Raw genomic sequence first — 26,039 nt, 5'->3', positions numbered from 1 at the left:
CAGGTGCATAATTCAGAAAGCATCGCAAAGTAGTGGAGGAGAAGAAAGAACAATATAGAGGTAAGAATCACCCCGATGGTGGACATCATTAATGTTTATTCTTGTCGACATGACATGATCTCCTGTCAGCACAGCTTATTTCCGACTCCTTTTAAATTTTATTATGTAATAAAACATTTGGTAACATTTTGTCTGCCTGGGTCTGCATCTGTATACAGTCCAAAAGTTCTTGGGGATGCATGACAATTTGCTTTTGTATGTTGGGGGGGGGGCGGCAATCTGAAATCTCGCCTAGGGCACCAACATGAGAGAGAGAGAGAGATCCGGTGTGTTTGCTCCTCTGACCTGTTCTCACTTTACACTTTAACAATAAACACTGAGTTAGGACACTTTGTTTGAATCGCTCTCGAGTTTATGATACACAAGTTTAAACCTGCTACACAGCACGAGACGTGCACAGACAGGACATCAGGGTTCAAGTCTTTGAGGAGGGACAAGGACACACACACACACACACACACACACACACACACACACACACACACACACACACACACACACACACACACACACACACACACACACACACACACACACACACACACACACACAGAGGAGCAGCCAGTGGAAGTGAAAGTGTTCAGACTTTGTTCGACCTTCAAGGAGCAGAGGCAGGAGACGTGAAGTCTGAGGCTGGTGAGTGTTCAGCAACATTCATATTATTTAACTGTCACAGACTCTAGGTCAGTTTTCTACTCGTGGACTTTAGAGAGAAGAAGATTCAGGATGAACTTCTGTCAGTGAATCAACAGTTTGACTCAACGCTGTGATTGGCTGAGTCCAACACATTAAACAAACAGCTGTCTCATGTTACAGTGACAACAGTGAAACCGTGTAGGAGGGTTGACTCTGTTCCAGTTGAAGAAACACTGAGTTTACGTACCTGGCTTCATTGTGTGTGTTTGAGCTCACAGTGTTTTTCCTCTCAGGCTGAAGATGAGTGGTTTTGAGGAGGAAGAGGACAGAGCAGAGTCTCCAGGGTTCAGCTGTTTGTCTCTGAAGAGTGACCAGTCCATGGGTCATCCTGACAACTTCAGTAAAGAACTTGGACCCTCACACAAAAAGTAAGAGAACTGCAAAAACATGTGTGATGGAAATACAAGCGGCTGGAACACCAAATTTGTCTTTGTGTATTTAATAAGGGGCTTTCTGTAGAAAGGATCAACACAGAGAGTCACAGGGATCTTAGAGTGAAGATGCAGGACAGTCAAATGCAAGGATCTGATGTAGGAGAACTAAGGCTGTCTCTCTGAGCCAGTTCAGACTGGTTCTGTAGGCGCAGTTTGAGAAAGGAATCATAACACAGAAATCTGATTTACATCTGGTTCCTTTGGAGATAGGAGATGACAGTGGTGAGGTGAAGCAGTAGGACCCAGACGCATTGTACAATCAAGGATTTAAATGGGACAAAACAAAACATAAACACTAAAAAGGGAAACTGGATAAACAAAAACAGAAGGAAGAAAACACAGGAGGCTTTCGTAAGAGATGCAGGAGACACAGGATACAAAGACACTGGAGATCAGGACAAGACATCACCACAGTTAAACAAACGATCCGACAAAGGGGAGCACAGAGACTTATATACAGACACAGGGAAGGCAGGGGCAATTAGACACAGGTGTAACACATGAGGACTGGTGCAGACAATCACCGACAGGAGGTGAAGAAAGAAAACACACAAGGAACAGAGACTACAAAATAAAACAGGAAACAAAAATAACACAAACACACATAACAGAGATTAACTTAATAAACAGAAAACTCTTCAAACAGAGGTGGAACCTAAACAATAGAAAATACCAAACCGTGACAGGAGACATACTTTCAGTTCTTTGGAGAGTAAATAAGTGATAAAAGGGTCATAAAGGTTTCAGGCCATAAAAGTATTAAGAAAGATTATATATGTATGTAGATACATTTCATGAAACTTATCTTTCAACGACAACATAGGTTTCAACTGCACTTAGTTATCTTTCCACTACACATGTGAAGCTCCAAACTGAATCCTGAAATGTTTGTGTTTGCAGAGGTCAGGACCACAGACGGAGATCAGAGTCTCCAGTGTTCAGCTGTCTGTCTCTGAAGAGGGACTGGTCCATGATTCCTCCTCTAAACTTCAGTATTGAACCTGGACCCTCACACACAGAGTAAGAGACCTGCTAAAAACATGTGAACCTGCAAACTGTCCACTTTCTCTCAGTGTGTATTTGGACAAGGTAACTGCTTGTAGCTCTTAATATGTTTTTCATGTTGGTGTGTTGATGCTGACCACATTTTGTTCTCGTAAATTATCTTAGAAAAAAACACATTAAATGTGGAATAAGGGGGAAGGAATAGCTGCAGGGCCCCAGCTTATCCAACAGATGATCTTTAGTGACACAGGTGTAAAAATAGAAGATCTCAGGAGTCTTAGGCAACATCAACATTACTGTGTTTTAGTTTTAAACACAGTAATGTTGCTATATTTCCACCTCACACATAAAGTAACAGACCACAAACCCCATCAACCTCCAAACTGCTCTCTGTTCATTTAGTTGACGTCACTGCTTGTAACAGGAGCTCTTAAGAGGTGAAGAAGATTCGCTCATTAGAAACCAGGGGTCACACTCATCATCCTCTGTGGAGGTTAACAATGTAAATTACGTGGAGTCATTCTGCATCGAGGTCTGACAGAAGAGCAAGTTGCACCATCCACTCATCTAAAGAAACAATCGTGAATCCCAGTGACCATAATAATTCACCCAGGTTTCTCTTTGAGGATCTTTAACATACTCCAGTGTGTTTGTGGCTCAGCGTATTAGAATCTGCTCTGTTTAAGGTTCATGACAACATCCCTCTATTTGTAGCCTCTGGGTCTGGTGCTGTTTTAGTTCTGCTCAACGTCTCCACAGCATTTGACACAGTCCTGACATGTTTGTAAAACATCTCAAGGTCGAAGTTGGTCTTCATCTTCCAGTGTATAAACGTTTCGCTTCCTTAATGAGAGACTGAACCTTTTTTCATCCTCTGCTCCCATTTGTTGTGACCATCAAGGTTTAAATCGTGGACCCCTTTTATTTTCACTGTTCCTGCGACTTCTCTGCTTGATCCATCAAAAGTACAATCGTCTTTCTAACTTTAATGTGGACGACATAGTTTTATTCTCCAGTTACACCTGACGGCTGCAGCTTGCCTCAATACATTTCTTAACTGCCTTTATGATCTCAAACCCTGGAGCTTTGTACAATTAATGAAAAGAAAACTAAATATATTTCACCCTCAAAGAACTTGAGACTCTTTACTCTCTGACACCCAGCAGCCAGAAGCCCCATGTTTTCAGGCTCTGTCCATCCAGCCCTTTCTTGTGAATGGGATATCTCAAGATCGCTCAGAGGGACTTTCCTCAAATTTGGTACAAATGTTCTCTTAGATTCACAGGTTGACTGATTAGATTTGGGAGGTTGAAGGTCACGGTGAAACATGTTTTGGCCTCTTGAACAGGATATCCCAAGTCTGTCGTAAGGAAGTTTCTTCACATTTTGACCTCTTATCACTTGGTCTTAAAGATGAACTGTTTAGATTTCAATGGTCAAAAGTCCCTGACCTCATGAGTCTGGAAACACACTGGCAGTACTTCTAGTTTTAACCTGTTTGTCTTGTGCTTCTCATACCTCCATTATTAATTAGTTTGAATGTGCTTTATACAAATACGAGTTGCCAGCTTTTTACTCTGGAGTCTGCCCGACTTCAGATGCTTAACTGCATTCATCTTGAAGCTGTCAATCAATCATGACGAAATGACAACCTGTGACTGTGACATGTGAGTTATCAGGAAATGTCTTCACAGAGAGAGGAAGAGGACTCATGTTTCTGAGGAGGAGCAGTCGTCCTGCTGTGCTTCATGTCAGGACGTCCTGAAGGATCCAGTCTCCACTAGCTGTGGTCACTGGTTCTGCAGACAGTGCATCACCTCTTACTGGGACCAGTCTGGTTCTTCAGGAGACTCCTCCTGTCCCCAGTGTGGACAAAGATCCAGAACAGGAGCTGGAGGTCAGACAGCCGGTCAGAGCAGCACTGTACATGTGTCTGCTGATGTCTTCACTTCTGACAACAGCACATGTGGTTTTATTTTGTTCCTTCATACAGCATCAACATTTAACATCGTTAGAAAAGCACAAAGTTAAAAAGCTTTTATTTTCTGTAGTTTTTCTGTATCTGATGAAAACAATCAGCAGATTCTCAGATTCTCTGACATTGTTTCTTGTCTTTCAGCAGATCGTGGTCTGCAGGAGGTTTCAGATGAACATAAGCTCAGCCTGAGGAGGAGATGTGAACATGTGACTGAAGGAGCTGATGAAACAGGAAGTAGAACCCTCCTCAACAGGATCTACACTGAGCTCTACATCACAGAGGGACAGAGTGAAGAGGTTAATACTCAACATGAGGTGAGACAGCTTGAGACTGCTTCCAAGATGAAGATCCTCCACGACACTCCCATCAAGGTCCACGACATCTTTAAAGCCTCCACTGACCAGCAGAGCAGCATCAGAGTCGTCCTGACCAATGGCGTCGCTGGCGTTGGAAAAACCTTCTCGGTGCAGAAGTTCACTCTGGACTGGGCAGAGGGTTTAGAAAACCAGGATGTGGGTCTGCTGACTATGCTTTCGTTCAGGGAGCTGAACCTGGTGAAGGACCAGCAGCACAGTCTTCTCACGCTGCTCCATGTTTTCCATCCAGCGATACAGAAGCTCACTGCAGAGACGCTCGCTGTCTGTAAATCTTTGTTCATCTTTGACGGCCTGGATGAAAGCAGACCTTCTCTGGACTTCAACCACAAGGAGCTTGTGTCTGAGGTCACACAGAGGTCATCAGTCAACGTGCTGCTGACAAACCTCATCCGGGGGAATCTGCTTCCCTCGGCTCTCGTCTGGATAACCTCCAGACCTGCGGCGGCCAATCAGATCCCTCCTGCATGTGTTGACAGGGTCACAGAAGTACGAGGCTTCACTGACGCCCAGAAGGAGGAGTACTTCAGGAGGAGATTCAGGAATAAAAGGCTCTGCAGAAGAATCATCTCACACATCAAGACGTCCAGTAGCCTTCACATCATGTGTCAAATCCCAGTCTTCTGCTGGATCAGTGCTACAGTTCTGGAGCACATGTTGACCACAGACCAGAGAGGAGAGCTGCCCAAGACCCTGACTGACCTGTACTCACACTTCCTGCTGGTTCAGACAAAGAGGAAGAACAACAAGTACAGTGAGGGACATGAGACGACTCCACAGCAGCTGACGGAGGCTGACAGGGACGTTCTCCTGAAGCTGGGGAGGCTGGCACTTAAACATCTGGAGGAAGGAAACATCATGTTCTACCAAGAAGACCTGGAGCGCTGTGGTCTTAATGTCACAGAGGCCTTGGTGTACTCAGGAGTTTGTACTGAGATTTTCAGAAGAGAGTGTGTGATCTTCCAGAAATCAGTCTACTGCTTTGTTCATCTGAGCGTTCAGGAGTTTCTGGCTGCAGTCTACATGTTCCACTGTTACACCAAGAGGAACACAGAAGAACTCAACAACTTCTTGGGAACATATGGGGACACCTGGGGTACCTTCTCCCTGGATGAGCTCCTGAAGAGAACCATGGAGAAATCCCTCACCAGTACAAATGGTCATCTGGACCTGTTTGTCCGCTTCCTTCACGGCCTCAGTCTGGAGTCCAACCAGAGAGTCTTAGGAGGCCTGCTGGGTCGGACAAAGAACAATCCAAATATCATCCAGAGAGTCTTAGGAGGCCTGCTGGGTCGGACAGGGAACAATCCAGAGATCATCCAGAGAGTCATCAACAACCTGAAGGAGATACAGACTGATGACATTTCTCCTGATAGAAGCATCAACATCTTCCATTGTCTGACTGAGATGAACGACCACTCAGTTCATCAGCAGATGCAACAGTTCCTGACGTCAAAGAACAGATCAGAGGAGATACTCTCTGAGATCCACTGCTCAGCTCTGGCCTACATGCTGCAGATGTCAGAGGAGGTTCTGGATGAGTTGGACCTGAAGAAGTTCAACACATCAGACCACGGTCGATGGAGACTGATCCCAGCTGTGAGGAACTGCAGGAAGGCTCGGTGAGTCCAGACATGATCAATAACATGTTCAATCAGTGGAGATGAGTCGTTCTTCTTGCAGGGTAGCTTCCTCCACAAACCCAAAGACATGTACATCGGAGTTAGGTGTACTGGAGACTCTGTGTGTGTGTGTGTGTGTGTGTGTGTGTGTGTGTGTGTGTGAGAGGAGAGTCACACACACACATATGAGATGAGAATCACTGACTGTTCCTTTAAACTGAAGAAGCAGAACTGGAAATATCGTTGATTCTTCCTTCTGGTCAAACTAGAATTACCGCCCTGCGTTTGTACACCACCACCAACCAGTGCAGTGTCCGTCCCTCCAGGTTCCTGACACTTCACAATAATATGAGGTCACTGTAGCCTTTGACCTTTAACCACTGAAATCGAATCAGTTTATCTTTGAGTCCAACTGATTAAATGTAAAGAAGTCTCCTAAAGACAGACTTGAGACATCATGTTCAAGAGGTCAGAAACATGTTGTGTAGCCCTGACCTTTGACCTTTGACCACCTGAATCTAATGAGTTCCTCTGTCAGTCTAAATGAACGCTTGAACCAAATCTGAGAGGATTCTCTTGAGGAGTTTTTAACATGTTCATTAGGCAAAAAGGGGATTTACCAGGGTGAGGGTCACATGATCACGTTTTGTATGAATGTTGTGTTTGCTGATTTTATTCTAACAGATATTTTCTTTAATCACAGATTTGTTTGTTGTCGACTCTCAGAAACTCACTGTGAAGTCGTGGCCTCAGCTCTGAAGTCAGACCCTTCACATCTGAGAGGACTGGATCTGAGTGGAAACTTCCTGCAGGATTCAGGAGTTAAGCTGCTGTGTTCTGGACTGGAGAGTCCAAACTGTCGACTGGAGACTCTGAGGTCCTTAAATCCTTCTTCACTTTTCAAACTTTCTCTCTTATTGGGTCATTATTTATTTAAATTGTCTCAGTTCTGCTCTGCTCACTGTCCCTCAGTCATCTGTCACTCACCCAGCCTGTCAGTCACGTCCACCTCATCAACTCCATTCACCTGCAATCACCTGCTCCTGATCACTAAGAAAGTGTCAGTAAATAACATGTGGACTGAGGCCGAGCACTCGTCCTCCTCAGGTTTTCAAAATAAGACTCATTCTTATTGAAACACGTTTGACAGTTGATAAGTATAGACAAAGACAAACAGGAAGTGACTGTTTGGAGCCATCTCTACTTTGAACATTGTTAAATTACATAAACCTGCTCAGTGACCAACACACAGAGAAGAAGCTGATGAATGGAACAATGGTCCAACATGTCTGTTCTGATATTTGTCTTCAGGTCACAGACTGGACTGAGGTCAGCAGCATGTTGAGACTCTGTGTTGACATGATGACGACCCACAACAACAGGAGGACACATTCTAATATTCATATTTCTTTATCAAAGGTTGAAGAGCTGCAGTCTGTCAGAGATCAGCTGTTCTTCTCTGGCTTCAGCTCTGAAGTCAAACCCCTCTCATCTGAGAAAACTGGATCTGAGTGAAAACTACAACCTGCAGGACTCAGGAGTGAAGGAGCTGTGTGGTTTTCTACATAGTCCAACCTGTCGACTGGAGACTCTGAGGTCAGTTCACTGACTGACTTTTTTAGATCTCATATCTATAATACAGCATTTATACCCAATTGATCTCATTTAATTCTAATTTAACATAATTCCTCTTCATACATAATGTGAATCCATTCATTGATAAATTTGTGACATTTGAAATATTCAGCTACTTGTTAAAACACTGAGTTTTGTTCTGGATTTCCTAAACTGATCTGCAGGACAGAGATTGGGTCCAAATAATCTATTAGTACTGAATCAGGACTCATTTTTAGTCCAATATGTCTGATTTCAGATTTATCTTCCATGATGTGAGTCTGTGCTCACATGAATATTTGCGTGTTATTTTCACACATGAACTCAGTTTAATTTACAGTTAAGTTGTATCCTTTATTCAGGGTGTGGAGCTGCAGACTCGCAGAGATCAGCTGTTCTTCTCTGGCTTCAGCTCTGAGGTCAAACCCCTCTCATCTGAGAAAACTGGATCTGAGTGAGAACAACCTGCAGGACTCAGGAGTGAAGGAGCTGTGTGGTTTTCTACAGAGTCCAACCTGTCGACTGGATACTCTGAGGTCAGTTAACTGACTGACTTTTGTTGATCTCCAATCTATAAACAGCATTTATACCCAATTGATCTCATTTAATTCTAATTTAACGTAATTCCTCTTCATACATAATGTGAATCCATTCTTTAATTAATCTGTGACATTTTAAATATTCAGCTACTTGTTAAAACACTGAGGTTTTTTTTGGATTTCCTAAACTGATCTTTAGGACAGAGACTGGGTCCAAATAAATTATTTTTTTTGAATCAGGACTCTTTTTAGTCCAACATGTCTGATTTCAGATTTGTCTTCCATGTTATGAGTCTGTGCTGAAATGAATATTTATCTGTTATTTTCACACATGAACTCAGTTTAATTTACAGTTATGTTTTATTCTTTATCCAGGTTGGATAGCTGCAGTCTGTCAGAGATCAGCTGTTCTTCTCTGGCGTCAGCTCTGAGGTCAAACCCCTCTCATCTGAGAGAATTGGATCTGAGTGACAGCGACCTGCAGGACTCAGGAGTGAAGGAGCTTTGTGGTTTTCTACAGAGTCCAACCTGTCGACTGGAGACTCTGAGGTCAGCTCACTGACTGACTTGTGTAGATCTCATATCTATAATACAGCATTTATACACAAGTTCTCATTTAATTCTAATTTAACATAATTTCACTTAATACATAACTTGAATCCACTCATTAATTAATTTGTGGCATTTCAAATATTCAGCTACTTGTTAAAAAACATCTGAGTCTAGGTTTAGATTTCCTAAACTGATCTGCAGGACAGAGACCGGGTCCAAATAATATACTTTTACTGAATCAGGACTCGTTTTTAGTCCAACATGTCTGATGTCATATTTATCTTCAACGTTATGTGTCTTTGCTGACATGAATATGTGTCTGTTATTTTTACACATGAACTCAGTTTAATTTGTAGTTAAGTTTTGTTATTCATTCAGGTTGAGGTACTGCAGACTGCCAGAGATCAGCTGTTCTTCTCTGGCTTCAGCTCTGAGGTCAAACCCCTCTCATCTGAGAGAACTGGATCTGAGCCACAACAGGCTGCAGGACTCAGGAGCGAAGGAGCTGCTTGATCTACAGCAGAGTTCAACCTGTCGACTGGAGACTGTGAGGTCAGTAGTTGGTTGGAGTCAGTCCATGCTGCTTTCATCTGTATTTTACTAAACACAGTCAGTATCACAGATCCAGGGTCTGTGCTACCAAGCAGGATTTGTGGTTATCAGGTTAACTTCAGGTTTAGTTTTTTCGTTAAGAAGCTCGTCCACTTCTTAACGAGGTAAATCACCATGGTAACTTCTGATGAGCGGCTAACCTGCTCCATGTTAAGTTGGAGATCAACCCGTATAGAAGCTCCGCCCACTGACCACAGTGACTCTACACTGTTGTGTGGTGCACACTCTCCTTAAAGGGATGGATAAGGGAAGTTTAAATCAACGTCTGGTTGGTTCAGTTGATCTCTAACTCACCCAGAACATCTCAATGTCTCCAGACTCATCCTGTCACCAAAACACCAGATGACCTCAGTCAGCTTCCTGAAGACAGGTCCATGTGATTCTATTGAGTAGTGATGTCAGAGGTTTCCAGCACAGTTTGTGTCCTCAGAGACAGTGCGTGTCCTCAGCGCTAGTTTGTGCCCTCAGAGTCAGTTTGACAGTCTTTGTCCTCTGTGTCAGTGTGTGTCCTCAGAGACATTGTGTGTCCTCAGAGTCAGTGTGTGTCCTCAGAGACAATGTGTCTCCTCAGAGTCAGTGCGTGTCGTCAGAGACATCCTGTGTCCTCAGAGTCATTGTGTGTGTCTTCAGAGACAGTGTGTGTCCTCAGGGTTACTGTGTACCCTCGGAGACAGTGAGTCAGTGTGTTTCCTCAGAAATAGTGACACAGTGTGTGCTGTCAGTCAGTGTGTGTCCTCAGAGACATTCAGTCAGTGTATGTCCTCAGAGACAGTGTGTGTCCTCAGAGACAATGTGTGTCCTCAGAATCAGTGTGTGTCCTCAGAGCCAATTAGTCTCCTCAGAGTCAGTGTGTGTCCTCAGAGACATTGAGACAGTGTGTGTCCTCAGAGACAGTGTGTGTCCTCATTCATTGTGTGTGTCTTCAGAGACAGTGTGTCCTCAGGGTTAGTGTGTGTCCTCGGAGACAGTGAGCCAGTGTGTGTCCTCAGTCAGTGAGACATTGTGTGTCCTCAGAGACAGTGAGACAGTGTGCTGTCAGAGTCAGTGTGTGTCCTTAGAGACATCAAGACAGTGTGTGTCCTCAGAGTCAGTGAGACAGTGTGTGTCCTCAGAGACAGTCTGTGTCCTCAGAGTAATTGTGTGTGTCTCCAGAGACAGTGTGTCCTCTGAGACAGTGAGTCAGTGTGTGTCGTCAGTCAATGACAGTGTGTGTCCTCAGAGACAGTAATACAGTGTGTGTCCTCAGAGTCAGTGAGACAGTGTGTGTCCTCAGAGTCATTGTGTGTGTCTCCAGAGACACTGTGTCCTCTGAGACAGTGAGTCAGTGTGTGTCGTCAGTCAGTGACACAGTGTGTGTCCTCAGAGACAGTGAGACAGTGTGTGTCCTCAGAGACAGTGAGACAGTGTGTCCTCAGAGATAGTCAGACAGTGTGTGTCCTCAGAGACAGAGACTTCTCTTCCACTCGTCTTGTTAGTAAACAACAGATTCAGATCTCGTGGCCTCGAGTTATTTATCTTGTTCACACACGTTATTATATCTTGGTCATATAATATATTTTCACCAGATGCCACCAGGGGGCGCTGTAACTTACACATTGACACAATCACAGATGTTTCACCAGCTGTTCTTCCTGCATTTAGCAGCTGTAACTGAGTTTATTTTATTCTGGATCATGTGTTTGTTCTCCTCTGATTTTTATTATAGAACAGTTTGATCCAGGTTGTGAAATATGAGGCTCTGCTGTCATTCAAACTGTCCATGTCTGTGATTGGTCATACACAGTAAACCCCGCCCATATTATGTGCACATGCTCACACAGTGAAACATGTCTTCACCTGTAACAGCAGCAAATCCACCTCTCAGGTGTCCACTCTGCACTTTGACATGCAGAGGACACACACTGAGCTCTTAGCGTGTTCTTTCCAACACGTGAACATGAAGGAGAGAGGAAGCTGCTCCACCTCTGAACAGGACTGAAGTCCCTGCTGCTCTTTCTACTGGATGAGCTGCATCACTGACTCACAGCTGATGAAGTGAGTCTCTGTGACACTGATGTCTTCTTCTCTCAACAGGTGGAGGAGGTCTTGGTGATGGTGAGTGTGAAGAGGACAGTGTGTGTGTATGTGGGGAGCGGAGATGGTCCTCGCTACCGATTGTGTTTATTCACATGAAGAATGTGTTTATTGAAATGACACAACACAAGCAGAATATATAAACCCTCTGTAAAGAGTCACATAGAGTGTGTTTAACTTTGCATTTATTATTTTCCACCTTTGTCCCTCAGTATGTATCCATGTGTGTAGAACCACATTCTGTGTATATGTTTGTTTATGATCATAAATTTCCTGGATTCACATCACAAATTGATTTAGTTTAACACAAAGTTAAACACATTACTTTGAGATTAAAATCAGAGTTTTGTCTTTGACACAAAAGATCAAAACTGTGGACTTAAAAATGGGACGTTTTCATTTCTGCATCAGGTGCAGAGCGGTGGTGGCTTTTCTACTTTTGACCCACAGGTGGCGCTGCAGTATAACAGCAGCACATCCCAGTCAAAGCCTTTATATTCAGTCTATGAGTCAAACACATGGATCATTTCCTCTGTGACAAACCAGATGTAACGAGAAGAAAAACATCTCAGAGAGAAAAGTTCTGTTTCTACTTGTTTCTGCTTTAATGCTCAATAAACATCCTTCCACCGACTTCACTGGAATCATGACTCAGCTTTTCTTTCCTCTTGCAAACAAACAGGTGGAAACATCTCGTCCTTGGTGCAGGTAAAAGAACAAAATCACCAGTTTGACATAATGGAAACAACCAGAAGAAAAATGTTATATTTACAGTATGAAGAAGAGTTGATCATCTTTAAATCTCTGAGGAAACTTTCATAAATATTTTACCATATTTAATAGAAAACTGACCCGAGGACGTTTTATACAAACGCAGACGAAGATTCGTCTGTCCAGTTCATAAAATATTTTATAAAACAATGATTTAAATCTGTTTGTATGTTCTTGACCACCACCTCAGAACAACCACAAGGGGGAGACTGTTGCAGCCTCTGGGAACAGCAGCATGCTGGGAAATAATTGATGATGGGAGGTTCATAGCAGAGACAAGTGACAGAAAGTGTCTGAGAGATGATGTCCTCATTCAGTGGACGTTTGGGTCTGTTGTGTTGAACAGTTTGTGTTATTTTGTGGAGACACTTGTCTCAACATGATGGTTTCACTTTATTTTCCAGCCCGTCTCAGTTCTTTGTGACTTCAGGACAAGAAATGTTTGACAGAGTCAGTTCCTGAAAGGCTCAAGTTCTCACTGTGTGGAGAGGTCATCATGTGACTTTGTTATGATCCTCAACACACGTGTGTCTGATCCATACATTTATCTTTTATTAAACGATATCAAACAAGACTTTTTAAATTCAAACACACAAAAAGAAGAATCTATTCTAATCTGCAGCTGTTTCACAAGATTTTCATTCACTAAGTGGTTTCAGGTTTAGATTAACCTCTAACAGGTTTTCACTGTCGTTCTGGCCAAAACAAAACAAAAAAACAATTTGAATATGTCCACTTGCTTTAGGGAAAGATGATGGGCGTTTTTCATCATATTCTGACCAGTGACTCAATGAAAAATTAATAAATTATTATGTAAAATAACTTCCAGATCCTGAGGGGCACCGGGTCATTTCCTGATGACCTGAGCTGTGTTTTGTACGTTGGAGTTCAACTCACTGCAAATTAAGAAAAACACACACAAATAGATAATAGTTCTTTGTGTTTTAAAACTAAAACTATGTGTTTCCTCTGGTTTTGACTCTGACGTGAGCAGGGAACTAAAGGGATCATTTATGATCCTTCACTCACCTGAGAGACGAAGCCTTGACCAGTCCTCGTGTCAACATCTGAACCAAACACTTTAATCTACAAAATCAAATTCAGCCTCTTTCAGACGCTCGTTCATTTCAATCTGAGCAGTAATGTGAATGAAATCCTGAGTCTGACTCGAATGTTCCCGCGCTGCTGCTCAGACGCGGGAGGACTTCCGGCGCCTGCGTCGTGACGTGGGTGGCGGGAGTTGTGACGCGGTGTTTCCTTGTTTTCAACGCAGCGCGGGAGATTGTGCAGGAGGAGAAGACAGCTGAGAGAAGAAGAAAAAGAAGAAGAGGAAGAAGAGGAAAAAGAAGAGAGTTGTAAGTTCTCATGCTTATTCCTCACATCAGAAAGTCTCAGATTCAGCTGATCTCACGTCAGATCCGCGCTGTGTCGTTGACTCGTGTTTAACGTGTGTCTGTGTGTGTCTGTGTGTGTCTGTGTGTGTCCGTGTGTCTCAGTCTGTGGAGGAATACTCAAAATGCCGTGCGAGAGGAAGCCGATGCGCTACGGTCACTCCGAGGGACACACCGAGGTCTGCTTCGATGAGCACGGGAGGTGAGTGGGACGAGGACCGAGGACAAGGAGGAAGAGCTCCAGAGTTTATTAAAGTGAAGGAGCCTGCTCCCTCTGACCCATCAGTTTGTTATAAGATCATAAAATTATGCTTTATTAGAGCCGCAATGAGGGAAATATGAATATTACAGATATCAAGAGTCAGAAACAGGCACCAGGAAGTAAAACAACACTGAAGTGTGAGATTAAGCTGTATTCACCATCGTAGAGTTCAGTTTGTGTAGTCATTGTGTTGCTGCTTTACACAGATGTGCTTCTGTTATTCTAGTTTAAGATAAAAACATCTGGAAGTGAACTCGGCACGGTGGAAAGTGTTGGACGGTCAGGTCGGCAATGAGAGGGATCATTAGATTTAAATAAAACAAAGTATAAACAAAAGTTTGTGATATTAAGAGAAGAACATAAGTATAATGCTTTATATGTATTTTTGGAGGAATAACACAAATGACCAGTGAAGCTCTGAGCTGAGGGAACTCACCCGACTTCAACTAACCCACAGTTCACTTGGATATTTAACATCTGGAGAAGTGCGTCAGAGCTTTTGGATGAAGTTGATGAAATAATCTGAAAAGGCAAAATCAGTGTTTTCCTGGTCCTCTGCTTCTCAGGTTCATCGTCACCTGTGGAAACGATGGAGATGTTCGGATATGGGAGAGTCTGGATGACGACGACCCCAAGTTCATCACCGTGGGAGAGAAGGCGTACTCCCTGGCCCTGAAGGTCGGTGTCCGCCGCCCGCCTGCACATCTGGCTGCTGCTGCTGATGTGACGCGAGTGTTGAATTGATGTTCCTCCGTCCACAGAACGGGAAGCTGGTGACGGCGAGCTCCAACAACACGGTGCAGATCCACACGTTCCCCGACGGCGAGCCCGATGGGATCCTGACCCGGTTCACCACCAACGCCACGCACGTCACCTTCAACAGCAGCGGCTCCCGGGTCGCCGCCGGGTCCAGGTACTTTCAGATGATCAGTGACCCGGAATAACAGAATTAACCATTACCTGAGGAGAAGTGTGGTGATGAACCAACACCCTCAAGGGGAAACCGCATCATTCGTTCTGGTGGGATTTGTTTATGTGTCCAGAACACGATGCTGTTTAAAACCACCTTTCTGTTTTTGCTTGCATGCTGGATGCCCCTCTTTTACTGGTTTCCAGCTGGAAACATCAGAGCTGAGCCAAACCAGCGGCTGAATGAAGTCAGGCGTGGCTGAACTGCATTGTGGTTGTTTTGTGTAGCTCAGTTGTCGTCCTGCTGAGGATTTGAGATTGTGTGACGAGGATCAGAGCCACATCTTGTCTGGTTTCAACGAAAACCCTAATTTGAAAAATCTTCATTTTATCTTTTCTGGGCTGTAATCCAGAGTGAGTGGGAACATGTTGTGTTCCCAGAATCTTCCGTTGTGAGGTTTTCCAGGTGACCGGGCAGATTCCTCCTGAGATACCCCCCCCCCCCCTGTGATCTGATCTCAGTGCTGGAAGACGAGCTCATGTCAGTTTCACTTTGTCAAACCGTGCACGTTCATCTGCTTCCGGCGTCTCCTGCGGCGGATGCTGAGGCTGTCGTGCGTTATGTGTGTGTTGTGTTCACTGGTGTGTGTGTGTGTGTGTCTGTGTGTGTGTGTGTGTCTGTGTGTGTGTGTGTGCCACGACTAACCCACACCAGGATCCGGTCAGGTTTTGTTGTTCCAGCTCGAAGGCGCGGCAGCACTCTGGATTGAGTTCACGATTAGTCCTGATTGGAGATAAATGTTTGTCGGCTGCCAGAATCAATTTGATCGCAGCCATGAAAGCACCGAGCGGCGTATTGATGCTGCCATGTCCACACTGGTAATTTCTGTTGTGGTATTGATTGATAAAGATCCAGGGATAAGGGTCGATTCCACAATTTGCCCCCCCGGGGTTGGTTCGAGCCGACGCCCACCCTCCACACACCATGTTCATTCAGTTGTCCCCCTGTGTCCCTCAGCGACTTCATGGTCAAGGTGGTGGAGGTGGCGGACAGCAGCCAGCAGAAGACGCTGCGGGGACACGAGGCGCCGGTCCTCAGCGTCACCTTTGACCCCAAAGAGGATTTTCTGGTGAGTCACTCTTCACCCTGGAGGCGGAGATTCAACACCGTCAGTTCTATTGTGAAGAGTTTGGTCTCAAACTAACTTGTGTAAACCTCAACTACACAAACTAGATTGAAACTGCGAGATGATGGAACCTACAAAAGTACATTTGCTTCATTACTGTACTACATTTTATTTAATTTCAGGTACTTTTCCTCCTCTACATTTATAAAAATCTGTACTTACCTTAAATTGAGTAATTGGTCGGCTGATCCAATCAGAGCAGGCCGGGGACAATAGAACCCGCCCCCTTCACTAGACAATTACTTTCACATGTAATACATTAAGTTTATATAGTGTAGTTTTTAAGTAGAGAAGTCAACATGGTTATTTTATCTTAGTACTTGTTGACCTTTTATTTGTACATTCACCGGGTGTATCTAATACTTCCAACTCAGTGATGAATCAGCTCAGTTTTGTGTTTCTAATGCAACTGAAACCAGCTCATACACAACTTTGTGTGTTTAACTTCATCCCTGTGAAACTCTGCCAGGCGTCTTCCAGCTGTGACGGTTCTGTGGTCGTCTGGAACATCGAGGAGCAGGTACATCTTCGTTTTACCATCTCACACAAAGATCTGTTCCTTACATGTCCCTGCACCTCATCCGTCCTCCGTGTGTCCTCAGACTCAGGTGGTCAGCTGGCCTCTGCTGCAGAAGACCAACGACGTCAGTAATGCAAAGTCTCTGTGTCGGCTGGCGTGGCAGCCCCGGGGGGGAAAGGTCAGTGACCGTGTGACTGGTTCTCTGTGGTCGGCTGGTTGACAGAAGCTGGTGTGTCCGACTGCAAAATAACAAAACACTGTTTGTGTGGGAACTCAGTTTCTGGCAGTTCCCGTCGACACCAAGGTTCACCTGTACGAGCGAGGGACCTGGGAGCATGTGAGCACTCTGTGTGACGACCTGCTCACTCAGGTGAGACACACACAGACACACACACACACAGACACACACACACACTGTTCACGGTTACGTCCTCGGTAAACAACCCTTCTTCTTCCTGTCGTCTGAAGACAGTAAAGATATTTTACCGGACGGCACAAATTCTCTGACGGCTGTTAGAATGTTTTTTTATTTGAGTGATTCCGTGAAAAAAGCCTAAAACACTAAATTTGAAAAGTTTATTGTGAAAGTCTGTGTTTTGAAATGATCAGCAGAACTCACGGTTCACTTCATCGCCGCCCGGGGACAAATGTCTCCGCTCTGTCTCTTCATTTCATTCGACCTGTCCCTGCAGCCCGTCAACGTGGTGGCCTGGTCCCCGTGTGGACAGTTCCTGGCAGCCGGCAGCGTGGGGGGTGCACTGACGCTGTGGGACGTGAACAGCAAACTGTGTGTGGAGAGGTGAGTCACCAGGTTGTTGACCTGTTGAAGGAGCTGTGGAGATTCAGGGTTCATCCCAGTGACCGGTGTCTCCTCTGTGTTCAGGCAGAAGCATGAGAAGGGCTTCACGGTGTGCGGCCTGGCCTGGCACCCGACCGGCACTCAGATCGCCTACACGGACACCGAGGGCTGCCTGGGTCTGCTGGACGGACTCAGCGTCTCCTCGGCCGACTCCAGCGCCCCGAAGGTAACGCGCGATGTCCTGTAGAAGTCGTGATTCTCAGTGTTTGTTTCCCACCGTTGTCTTCATGGTTTCTGCCACTGGACCTTCAGGCTGCGGTGGACAAACCAGTTAAAGACTACGACGCCCTGTTCGATGATGATGATGACGACCGGGTCCTGGACGAAGGACTGAGCGACACCAACTCTCCGGTGAAGAGACGCGTCGCAGAGGACGAAGACGAAGATGAAGACGATGTCCTCATTCCCTCGACTGGACGCGTCCGGAACCGAGGAGCGATCCTGGATGACGAGAACTCGCTGGGTCAGTAAAGGAGGTTTCACCACAGATGGGGGGGGGATTGAACTTCCTGTTTTTTAAACCTCCATCTTTCCGTGCATGTCTTCTTCAGACACAGGATCCCTGAAGCTCGGGCCGGACACGTTCAGGGACGATGACGACGACACAGGCAGCGCCGTGGTTCCTCGGTCGGCCCCCCTGGCGCCCCCCCGACCCGTCTACGAGGGTCCGATGCCCAGTGCTCCTCAGAAGGCCTTCCAGCCGGGCTCCACCCCCACACACCTCACGCACCGCTTCATGGTAGGAGACACGAGCAGTTTGATTTAAACAGAACGTGAGGTTTTAATAATCATAACGTCCACGTTGTTCCTCAGATGTGGAACTCGGTGGGAATCGTGCGCGGCTACAACGACGAGCAGGACAACGCCATCGACGTGGAGTTCCACGACACGGCCGTGCACCACGCCATGCACCTCACCAACTCTCTGGGTCACACCATGGCTGATATTTCCCAGGAGGCCGTGCTGCTGGCCTGCACCAGCACAGACGAGCTCGCCAGGTAACCCCCCCCCCCTCCACCCTGCTCTCTCAGATTTAAATTTCTGTGAGTTGTTTGATCAGATCCTTGAAGCTGCTCCTCCTCCTCAGTAAGCTGCAGTGCCTCCACTTCTCGTCGTGGGACACCAATAAGGAGTGGATGGTGGACCTGCCGCCGGGGGAGGACGCCCGGGCGCTGTGTCTGGGGGGGGGCTGGGCGGCGGTCGCCACCAGCACGCTGATGCTCCGCCTCTTCTCCATCGGAGGTGTTCAGAGGGACGTCTTCAGTCTCCCAGGACCGGTGGTGTGCATGGTCGCACACGGAGAGCAGCTGCTCATCGTCTACCACCGGGGTTAGACACACACACACACACACACACACACACACACACACACACACACACACACACACACACACACACACACACACACACACACACACACACACACACACACACACACACACACACACACACACACACACACACACACACACACACACACACACACACACACACACACACACACACACACACACACACACACACACACACACACACACACACACACACACACACACACACACACTCTCCACCTGCTCTCAACAAATAATAAAGTAGAAGCTCTAATTGTTTACATGTGTCAAATCTGAGAATCCCTGGACGCACCTCAGAGGAGACACAGCTGTGACCTCACGTCTGTCCCGTCCACTCAAATTCAATTATGTCCCTTTCTAACACTGGACAGGAAGTTGATGCTTTTACTGTTTATTGGAGACGATGCAGCTGATACACCGATTTTGAATTTTAATTGTCCAAAATCCACTCGTTCCAGACTGTTTACAAATTTGTCTTGTGTGATGTTGAACAGAATATTTGTACACTTTATTTATTATAACAACTTATTTTATTGGAAAACAAGAAGTGTAATTTAATGCTCACACTGGTCAAATGTGGATTTATGTTAATATTGCACTCATTTTAAGTTTAGTTTTCTTGATTCTACTTCTATATATCCGGTTATATATGTTTTTTCTTTATTTAATTGATAATAAAGTTTAAATTATCAAGCTTCAATTACATATCTCTGTCGTAAGGGTAATTTGATAAAGACATCTTAGGAATCATTGCTAAATTTGTGTCTGTATATATCGGCCAACATCTGAATCTATAATCTCAACTGTCCAGTCATTCACATGGGCCAGGCTCTACCTCTTTATATTTAATCACTACTGTCAATTAAGGGTTTAATTAAGACTTGAGATGTGTCACACTTTAGATCATATAATTTTATTAATGTCTTCTAAGTGTTCACTGTGATGGACACTTCTCCTCCAGCAGGTTTCAAGGCTCTGCCAGATATAACGCAATGGAAATGAACAATCTAGAATTAAATGGAGAATTAAATGGAGAAGAATCACTCACGCTGCTGCTTGTGTTTGATTTCACGTCACCAGCGACAGGGTTCGACGGGGAGCAGGTTCTCGGAGTCCAGCTGCTGCAGTTCGGTCGCAGAAAGAGACAAATCATGAACGAGCCGCTGCCTCTGTCTCTCCGATCCCACCTGACCTGGCTCGGCTTCACTGCTGAGGGTCAGTCGGTCAACAAACAACTTTAATCACACACACACACACACACACACAATCATGTCAATCAGAGGTGGAGCTTCTCTGCTGGATTCTAACCACCGGCTCCTGTTGTGGTTTTCCAGGCACGCCTTGCTACGTGGACTCGGACGGCGTGGTGCGGCTGATGAACCGCTCCCTGGGAAACACGTGGACTCCAGTGTGCAACACCAGAGAGACGTGCAAGAGCCGGTCGGATCACTACTGGGTGGTCGGCGTGCACGAGAACCCTCAGCAGCTCAGGTGAACGCCGCCGTGTCACGAGTTTATGTAGATGTCACATTTCAGACACAACATCAATTCAAAGTGTTTTAACATAAATGAACCAAAGCAGAGCAACGTCTTTAAGTGGCTTCAGGAGATTTAAAGGCAAACTGAATTGTTTAAACCTCGATTTAGAGGAAAACACACAAACTGTTGCACTTGCACAAGAATGATCAGCTTTTTAATTTGCTCCCTAAAAGTTTGGCTGTGAATATAAAAACTGACAGTTTCCTGATCTTCACTGTGTTGGATGCAACACAGTGTTTTCACCTGGTCTTGATTCCTGGTGTCTTTTTTTATTTGGTCACCGTCCCAACAGTCTGTCCTCGTCCCCTCAGGTGTATTCCATGTAAGGGCTCCAGGTACCCCCCCACCCTGCCCAGGCCTGCTGTGGCCATCCTGCCCTTCAAGCTGCCCCTGTGTCAGACCGCCACCGAGAAAGGACAGATGGAGGTAAACCCACCGACCGGGTCTGAGAAAACGTCCCAGATGCTCTGAACCGAACCATTTAAACCAGTTGGACAGATACAATACAACTGTGGACATGTTGAAATGTGGACGCCCACCGCCCCGTGTCAACCTGTCCTCTTCTGTCCTCTTCCAGGAGCAGTTCCTGCGTTCAGTCCTCTTCCACAACCACTACAGCTTCCTGTCGTCCAGCGGCTACGAGGTGGACGAGGACGGACAGAGCCGCTCCCAGAAGGAGCAGCAGGAGCTGCTCATGAAGATGTTTGCAGTGAGTGTCTGAGCCGTGGAAAACATCCACACTCGTATTATGATCCCTGATTTGGAAGCGGTCTCCTGATTGGTGGGTTCTCGGCCTCTTCCTGTAGTTGTCCTGTAAGCTGGAGAGGGAGTTCCGCTCCGTGGAGCTGGCCGAGCTGATGACTCACAACGTGGTGACTCTGGCCATTCGGTACGCGTCCCGGTCCCGACGCATGGCCCTCGCCCAGCGGCTCAGCGACATGGCCCTGGAGAGAGCCAACCAGATCCAGGAAGAAGAGCCGGAGGAGCAGGACGAGGAGCCAGAGCACAAAAGCATCAGAAGGAACTCTGGGTAATAATCAAAGTACTGATCTGTCACTTAAACTGCAGTAAAATCCTCACAGCTCATATCGGCAGGAACATGAGGTTCAGAGAATCTGGTTCTTTGATTAAAAGCCAAACGTTCAAACTTCTTTATTCATCTTTTTGAGGGAGAAATAAATTATGACTCCCAGGAACATCCAATCAGCAAGATTAGAACTTTGTCATGTGAGCTGACTGAAAACAACAAGTGTCTTCTTTGGACAGGTATGACCAGAGCGAGGTCACAGGAGGACGTCACAGCAACAGACATAATCAGGTGGAGGAAGAGGAGCAAGGACCGGAGCTCGAGGAGGAAGAGGAGCAAGGACAGGAGATGGAGACGGAGGAGACGCCAGAAAGCAGAAGACGTTAGTTCCACTTCTTTCTACGGCAGTTCGTCCTCCTCGTCTCTGAGGAGACTGAAGCTCCTCATCACTTTGTAAAGATCTAATCTGTCTTCACTGAATGTTTCTCATGTGATCCTTTTCTCTTATTGTTTAGGTCTGAATCCATTTGCCAAAGAAGCTGTTTCACCGGTGCAGCCGTCTCTGACACCAAGTGAGTAAACTTATCAGGACTTACACAAAGTACTAAAAACAAGTGGAGCTGGGTTGAGACGCCTGTCAGTCAAACGTAGCTGTTACACATGGTAGGAAAATACATATTTGTTAACAGAGAATCAAGTATTGACTGATTGGTAAGTATCATATTTATTATTCTCGTGTACAGTATCGGCCGAGTTTATTCGTGTGGAAGTTGTGAGTTTTCCGAGATCATGTCAGAGCAGTTACAGCAGCCGCTAGTGGTCATGACTAAAAACACAGTTTAGTTATTATGTGTTAATATATTTTAAATCTGAACGTTCAGCTGATTCACCTCATTTGTTTTCCAGTTGGTAAAGTAGGACGTGCAAACCCCTTCAAGGTAAGAGCCGGAGTGTCCCCCAAAAAGGACAAAATGTATAAAATGTCTCCTGTTACCAGGAGAATTAAATCCTGTTCAATATTCTCAGAGTCTGAAATGTGTCTCGATGAATCTTTACATGTAAACAGTCTATAGATGGACAATCATTTGTTTGGATGGTTCCAGGTCTTTGGATCGGGGAAAGCTTCGTCCAGTCAGAGTCGAGGGACCAACATCCTGGACAACATGACGTCCAGCAGGAAGTCGGCTCCGCCCGGCGTCTCTGCAGGGAAACCCGGCAAAGGTCCCGTCCTCAAACCTCTGGCCCCGAGACCCAAGTCCAAGGTATCGTTAAGTTCAGAAGACGATTGAACTTCATTCATCAGACTTCAACATCGACCTGGAGACATGAACCCTCTTTCCTCTGCAGACCCAGTCCACCCTGCTCCAGATGACCAGCACAAAACCAGCCAATAAGAAGCCTCAGGGGAACACGGAGCCGGCGGCGGATCAGAGGAAACAAGCCGAGGTCCCGCCCCCAGCCTCGCCGGCAGATACCACCGACAACAAGAGGTCAGCTGGGACTCAAGCCTCTGAAGTCAAAACACAGATTCCTCTGTCGCGTTAGCACGTTCTTTATAAACGGCTGTGGTTTCTCTCCAGGCCCAAGACGGGGTTCCAGCTCTGGCTGGAGGAGAACAGGAAGAGCATCGTGTTCGACCAGCCGGACATGGAGGAGACGGACGTGATCAAAGAGGCCATGGGACGCTTCAGGACCATGTCAGCAGAGGACCGACTGGTAGGACATCACAATGAAATGACTTCTGGACGTTTGTAAAGGTGTTAAAGTGAGCAGCTGCAGAAACGAGCTGTGAACACAACACTGACGGGGACAGACGGATGTAGACCTGGACTCTGAGAGAGACAGATGTCCCCCACCAAAGCACATTTAGAAATCTTTATACTTTACACTCAGAGGATGTCTCTGTTCTGAAATGAGCTGTTTTCAGTTCGTCCTGTTTCCACTGACGAGCCGATCGATGTGTGAACCCGTCAGTTTAGAGACATGAGGAAAATCATTTGTATACGATAAACTATCGGGTTTGACAAACCCAATTCCCCCCCCGTGAACGTCCCGGTTAATGATGTGAGCTGTGGTCGTGTCTCGGTGACCAGGCGCCTCATCCTCTCGGCCACCTGAGCGCTAACAGACGTCAATCTGTGGGTGTCTGTAGTGGCTCGCTCCTGACCCTGCATACATCAAGACTCTCAGCAGAGCGCCGGCGACACTGGACAGAGCAGAGGAAGAGGATGTGAGGCCATGGGGGAGGATGGGGGGGAGGGACGGACGCCTGTTGCCTGGGAACCCTGTCGAGTGTGTTTTGGCAGCGAGGGCACAAAGCATTGATCTTATGATAATCCTGTGTGAGAGTCGCTGAGTGGGTCAGTCTGCAGCAGATGAATCAGAACTGAACCGTTTCCAGGCGCAGGTCCAGATCAGGGATGTTTCTTCACATTAGTTCAGGTTTCATTTGATCCGGTTCTGCCTCAGAAACCAGGAGGTTCTGAACCGAGTCTCCAGGAAGTCGATTCCATCTCTGTGCTGCCTCGCGGTGAGAAGCAGCTTCAGCCTGTTTTGGTTCAGACTCGTTTATTAGATGAAGACGTCTCAAAGATCGGAAGATATATTATGAACACACACCCCCCCACCCCCCCACCCCCCCGCATCTGCTACTAACCCGACCTTAAGATAAGATCAAATTATCCTTTGTTAGTCCCTCAGCAGGGAAACTACAGCAGCAAGAGGGCGTTTAGAAATACACACCAGTAAAGTACTTATAAGTGGTAATACTTATAGTATTGTAAAGAGATACAAAAATATAAATTAAGTGAAAACTAATATATGAAGTGGAAACCGCATTATAAATTAGATCCAGATGCAGAAAGACCTGTAGGTTCCCTGAGATGGTGTTTGTGTTTGTGTGTGTGTGTGTGTTGTTTGTGTGTGTGTGTGTGTTCATACTGGACTTCCTGATGCAGCCTCAATAATTATCATTAAAATTCATTTCCCTTTACAGTTGTCTCATTTCAGTGAGAAGGTTTTTTTTTAATCAGTGAAAATGTCTCTGCAGGGGAACAGTTGGTCTGAAACCTTGTTAACGCCTTAGTGTGTGTTGTTTGTGTGTGTCCGTGTGTGTTGTTTGTGTGTGTGTGTTTCTCCTAATTACATTATTCTGTCCCAATACAATGAAATGACCAGTGAACAGTGAGACGTCACAGCTTGAACCACCTCTCAGCTCTGTGGCTGTGTGTGTGGGGTTAATGGTGGAGCTTCATTGGGTGCTGGAGGTGAAGTGTGTGTGTGTGTGTGTGTGTGTGTGTGTGATGTCCGCTCACTCACCAGGCCCTGGTGATTCATCCTGCCTCCATTACGTCCAGGAAAACGCTTCCTTTTGTCTCTGCCGGCAGAGAAAGGGAGGGGGGGGGGGAATAAATAAAAGCAGGCAGAGACGAGAAGAGCCAGCGGGCCGAGGAGATGCCGTCTGTCCATAGTGATTATAAGTGACAGGAGGCAATTTCCTGCGTGTGCGTGTAGTCCTCGTCACGGAGGTGGCTGGTGCCTGGATGGAGACACGAGAACAATGCAGAACCATTTTGTCCTGTGCGCTAATTGACATGTTTATTCCGTGTCCTCTCGTTTGTTCGGTGCAGTCGTGGACGGAGCGAGCGAAAGGCCAAACCGGAGACGAGCTGAAGAAGAGGAAACGAGCCGGAGGAGAAGATGTGGGAAGTGAAAACGGACGAGAAGAAGCCGATGAAAGCGATGCCAAGAAGAAGAAGTCTTTGGACTCGGTCTCCAAACTCTCAGCGTTTGCCTTCAACAAAAACTGAACATGTTGTGTTTCTCGTTGGTTAAAGGTTCGATGTGTTTGAGAACTGTCCGTCCTGACGTCCCTGAGACCCTGAATCACGATGTGAAGGACCAGAGACTCATCAGCTCCTGTTTGTGTCAGTGTTGTGGATTTAATATTATGTTTCTAGAAAAACTGTCACTGTTTTTTAAATTTTTGAATAAATGTAAATGTTTTGAGTTCATAATTTGGGGGATTTATTGAATCACAGCATTTTTATTGTTTCCCTTTTCCCTGCTGCCGGTCAATAAGAACCCGATATCTCCAGGGAAGCTTTTCAAATTCGGCACAAACGTTCACATATGCAAAGATGAACTGGTTAGAGTTCAGTTCAGTGGTCAGTTCACGACTCAGTTTTCTACTGGTCAGGTGGATCCATCTCTCTGTCGTCTGTCACTGTTCGTAAACAGGTGGATTCAAAACGCACAGTTTACAACAATTCAAGCTCAAATAAAAGTGGTTGAAAACCGCGGAAGTTAAAAGAGTAGAATGAACATGTAAATAAAACAAACAGGACGTTACGACCTTAGATTTAAATCTACGAGACAGAGAAACGTGACTGTAAACATTTAAATGTCAGATTTTATTGTGACGGGAAATGAACTACAGACTCAATTAGAATGTCTGCTGATAAAAAATATACTAAAATAAAATAAAGATCAAAGGCTGTTATTGTTTGTAAAGTGCTGATTTGAGTCTGGGCCCTCGTGGAGCTGGAGCTCTCCCACCAGAAGAGGTTTGATTCCCACAGGTTGGATCGGGTCTCTGAACAGGCTCCAGCAGATTGCATTAAGAGAACTGGACTAAGTGATGATGCTGGTTCCCAGCACATCT

The 26,039-nt window shown here is 45.8% G+C and overlaps 2 protein-coding genes across 5 annotated transcripts; both read left to right on the top strand.

The window, feature by feature from the left end:
• The first annotated feature begins 618 nt into the window (after positions 1 to 618).
• Positions 619 to 12,197, top strand: LOC133956558 (NACHT, LRR and PYD domains-containing protein 12-like). Of its 4 annotated transcripts, XM_062391713.1 has the most exons (11): positions 619 to 696; positions 990 to 1,124; positions 2,091 to 2,210; positions 3,890 to 4,092; positions 4,315 to 6,169; positions 6,873 to 7,046; positions 7,589 to 7,765; positions 8,146 to 8,319; positions 8,698 to 8,871; positions 9,253 to 9,426; positions 11,560 to 12,197. In XM_062391713.1, exons 2-11 carry the CDS (start codon positions 997 to 999, stop codon positions 11,576 to 11,578), a joined length of 3,198 nt encoding a protein of 1,065 aa, XP_062247697.1. In that variant the 5' UTR covers positions 619 to 696; positions 990 to 996; the 3' UTR covers positions 11,579 to 12,197. The 4 variants fall into 4 exon arrangements, with proteins under 4 accessions (XP_062247697.1, XP_062247713.1, XP_062247705.1 ...); XM_062391729.1 differs by lacking the exon at positions 619 to 696 and having other exon boundaries at positions 756 to 1,124; positions 9,303 to 9,426; XM_062391721.1 differs by lacking the exon at positions 619 to 696 and having other exon boundaries at positions 758 to 1,124; positions 4,318 to 6,169.
• Positions 12,198 to 13,028: 831 nt separating this feature from the next.
• On the top strand, positions 13,029 to 25,392 carry wdhd1 (WD repeat and HMG-box DNA binding protein 1). Its single transcript, XM_062391693.1, has 26 exons — positions 13,029 to 13,685; positions 13,827 to 13,923; positions 14,550 to 14,661; positions 14,745 to 14,896; positions 15,911 to 16,022; positions 16,549 to 16,599; positions 16,682 to 16,777; positions 16,877 to 16,969; positions 17,292 to 17,398; positions 17,483 to 17,624; positions 17,711 to 17,921; positions 18,010 to 18,197; positions 18,272 to 18,456; positions 18,546 to 18,787; positions 19,891 to 20,025; positions 20,145 to 20,301; positions 20,661 to 20,775; positions 20,927 to 21,058; positions 21,156 to 21,379; positions 21,616 to 21,758; positions 21,892 to 21,948; positions 22,283 to 22,314; positions 22,480 to 22,638; positions 22,724 to 22,866; positions 22,957 to 23,092; positions 25,006 to 25,392. The coding sequence occupies exons 2-26, from the start codon at positions 13,847 to 13,849 to the stop codon at positions 25,183 to 25,185; spliced, it is 3,381 nt and encodes a 1,126-aa protein (XP_062247677.1). The 5' UTR covers positions 13,029 to 13,685; positions 13,827 to 13,846; the 3' UTR covers positions 25,186 to 25,392.
• Positions 25,393 to 26,039: the final 647 nt, after the last annotated feature.

Source organism: Platichthys flesus, chromosome 1 (assembly GCF_949316205.1).
Source record: "Platichthys flesus chromosome 1, fPlaFle2.1, whole genome shotgun sequence".
NCBI classification, from domain to species: Eukaryota; Metazoa; Chordata; class Actinopteri; order Pleuronectiformes; family Pleuronectidae; genus Platichthys; species Platichthys flesus.
This window is presented reverse-complemented; position numbering and strand designations above follow the sequence as displayed.